This window comes from Phoenix dactylifera, chromosome 7, assembly GCF_009389715.1.
Source record: "Phoenix dactylifera cultivar Barhee BC4 chromosome 7, palm_55x_up_171113_PBpolish2nd_filt_p, whole genome shotgun sequence".
In the NCBI taxonomy this organism is placed as follows: domain Eukaryota; kingdom Viridiplantae; phylum Streptophyta; class Magnoliopsida; order Arecales; family Arecaceae; genus Phoenix; species Phoenix dactylifera.
In genome coordinates, this window is record NC_052398.1 from 4,363,814 (window position 1) to 4,367,147 (window position 3,334).

The 3,334-nt window shown below is 40.6% G+C and overlaps 1 protein-coding gene across 1 annotated transcript; it reads left to right on the forward strand.

Moving 5' to 3' along the window:
• The first annotated feature begins 2,201 nt into the window (after nt 1-2,201).
• Nucleotides 2,202-3,126, forward strand: LOC103702293. The gene has a single exon (XM_008784655.3). It carries the CDS (start codon nt 2,239-2,241, stop codon nt 2,824-2,826), a length of 588 nt encoding a protein of 195 aa, XP_008782877.2. The 5' UTR covers nt 2,202-2,238; the 3' UTR covers nt 2,827-3,126.
• The last annotated feature ends 208 nt before the right edge of the window (nt 3,127-3,334 follow it).

The window sequence follows — 3,334 nt, forward strand, 5'->3', positions numbered from 1 at the left end:
TTGCGGTAACAACTTGCTTTTTATATGGGGAAACAGGCTATATTAGCATACCTCGATCAGAAGAGAAAAATCTGAGCTAAATGTTAGAAGGCAATCTCTTTGTTTGTCCATTCATACATCTGGAGTTTTTTCCTAGGAAGCCAACAGAAAGCTCTCATCGTCCTATTCTATTCTCTTGACTCGAAAGAAAACTCTACTCCTCGCCCAGAGATGTGTTTGATCGCCTGAAATGCTCCTTCTATGGTGCTTCTACTTGCTTAAAGATCTTTTCTTCTTTCCACGAGCTAACGGGTTCACAAATAAGATTTAGACTGTAATTTGGATAGATTCTTAAAAGAAAATATGCTGGATAAGCCAATAGATCCGATTTTTACCAAAAAAAAAAAAAAAAACCTAATTCTACTGAATTTTCTAAATAAATCTTAAGTCAAAGAACATAGCCTCATAAACAAAAACAATGATTCTCACTGGATTGGCGAAACTAGGGATAAATAGAGATAAACGAGTACAACTATTATTTTTACTGAAAATAGTAAATTTTTGGGCAAAAAAGAAAAAGGTTGTTTTCGTCTTTGTGTCCATGAATACGTACATGTTATTGCGTAGAGATGATGCATGCCGGGACCGGTTTCCGTCTTCTTCCATGATTGCCGGGTGATGTCATTTTGAAGTACGGAAAGATCTCATTTCTGCGGAGCCTCTCTTTTCCCGAGCACGCTAAATGGATGAATGACAAATGCCGCATCAATCGAATGGGTAGAAGTCTAGAAACTCATGGCCCATGCCATCTAAGGATTCAAATGATGCCATCAAATGGAAAATGGAAGTGCACTGCTGTGAAACTCTGTACTGTTCTGCAACTCCACCCTCTTCTGAAAAGAACAGTGAACAAATCTCTCTCTCTCTCTCTCTCTCTCTCTGTCGAGGCTTCTTTGGTCATTTTGGTACACACACTTTAATCAATGTAAGATGTGACAAAAACCTAGCATTGGATAAAAGATGCCAAGTTTATATCAAGAGATTCAAGACGTCTGTGGAGGCTTCTTTGGTCATTTTGATGCCACACTTTAATCAATGTAAGATGTGACAAAAACCTAGCATTTGGATAAAAGATGCCGTAAAAGCTTATGGTAATAGTAGCTTTTTAGTTGGGCGCGCTAATTCAGTAAGTTTGAATGGAAGCAATTAAAGAAAGCAGATAACGGCATAGGATTCCATCGATCAATCTCGATCTCCTTTTCTTTTTTATGTTAGACGGCATAGGATTCCATAATACCACAATTATTCACCAACATATAGAGCAACAAATGTTTTTTCCCCAGACAGACATTTATCCACTCATGATTTCATCTGCATTCCAAAGGATCAAATGAGATTTAGTACCTTGATCTCTTATAAGAGAGAGCCCATCTCTAATGAAGCAAAAACCTCAGCAGAAATAGAGAGAGAGGGAGGGAGAGAGTAAGGAGTGGTTACTTCAAGAACCATTAGGAAAATGAGCTTATTTCCTTTGTTTTCCCTCCTTAGATAAGTAATTAATCATGGCTAGCTTTCAAAAGATTCTCAAACCTAGAAAGCGAGTGTTTTGGACTGCTTTGCAGATGATGTTTGACTTAAGAGAATATGGAATCAAAAAGGAGGACGATGTCTCACGATCTTCCATGTGATTGGTATATCTCAGCTGGTACAGACTAATGTGGTTTAGGGTTCACCTACTATTACGTACTACTCCCATTGGCTTTTCTTCCTTTGTTCCAGATATTCTCTTCAAATATGCTAATGTCAAGAGAAGCCACACCGATCTTCTCCTCCTTCCCAACCATCCTAGCTCATGACCTCCTATTAAAGCAATACCATCACCTACATTTGTTAACTAAAGCAAGACCAAATTAAAGTCCATATATTTTGTTAAAATTTCCAATAACATTGTTCATATATTCACAATGTCACGATTTTTTAATTATGTTGCAATAACTAATAGTAGTGATGATAAAAAGCACTTCGACTAGCTGCCTTTAGATTCATAAAAAGGATTGATTAACTCTTAAGTCTTCCCCTAAAGAGGGTACGCTGTGAGTTAACAAACTAGAGCTAAAAGGCTGTAACATATGGATAAAGAAGCCAACCGTCTCTTTCAGGAAAGGGCCAGTTCTGTTATTTCGTTCCATCGGAGTGGTAATTGTGTGGCCCGACTTGTTTATAAAGCCATGGGTGTCATAAACTGAGTTGCCGGACCTCATGGCTCACCAACCCCATCCAAGCTCCATGCGCTCTGTCCATGATTTCACTGTGAAACCACCATGCCCGAGTTCAACCTCGCGCAAGATAAAAGCCCTGCTTCATGCCTATGTCTTTCGGTACGTCCGCCATGTCGTTCAAGCCATCACCAGTGCCAAGTCCATGGTCATGGAGCTTCTCAGCAAGAAGAGTACCATGGCCGCCAACCACACCATCAAGCTAAGGAGGAAGAGAAATAAGAAGCTCCTTAGCTCCATTAGGCTGCATTTCAACTGGTCCTCGTCGCATGTGATACCCGTTCCAGAGCCCACAAGCATGGAGGATTTCGACATGAGTCGCATGTACTACGACTCGACGTGGAATTCGATAATTTCGACCGAGGAGGGTGAAGAAGACATGGAGCCGCCGCTCTCTGGGTACCTCCGTTGGCTCGAGGAGAAGAATTCCGAGGCTTCAGCGGGGGATGACTGTGGGAGCGAGATCGACCGGCTAGCGGAGAAGTTCATTGCAAGCTGCCATGAGAAATTTAGGTTGGAGAAGCAGGAGTCTTACAGGAGGTACCAAGAGATGCTTGCTAGAAGCATGTGAAGAGTGATGCTGTAGTTTAGATAGTCTTAGTTTGTTGAGCTCTTGGTCGAGGTAAACTAAATTAGCTATTGTGGGTTGAGCTGTGGTTCTTGTTCTTCTTGTCTTTCTTCTTAGTTTATATGGGTTGTGAAGACCGTAGAGTTGATGACAATTTGGAGGTCCTAGAGTTTGATTAGAGATGCTGAGTCCCATTGTTGTTGAACTTCCGGAGAATTCTTCCTCCTCTCCTTTTAATGTTTGTTTGTGGTGAATAATGTCATCTTTCCCAAGGATATAAAAAGCGCCATTCTCCCTCTAATATTATATGGTCATCAATCAGTATTCTTCCAACTGACGTCAATACAGAGCAAAAAAAGTCTCTCTCTCTCTCTCTCTCTCTCTCTCTCTCTCTCTCTCTCTCTCTCTCTCTGGATGCCTTTTATTTTCCTCTGGAACTTATCAAATTCAAATCAGGGAACATGTATTGGGCTTCCCAGGTTAAAAGTGTTTCTTTAGTCATGACTAAAAA

Excerpts from the sequence above, each read along its gene's own strand:
- LOC103702293 (XM_008784655.3), top strand. The coding sequence starts at position 2,239 with ATGGCTCACCAACCCCATCCAAGCTCCATGCGCTCTGTCCATGATTTC.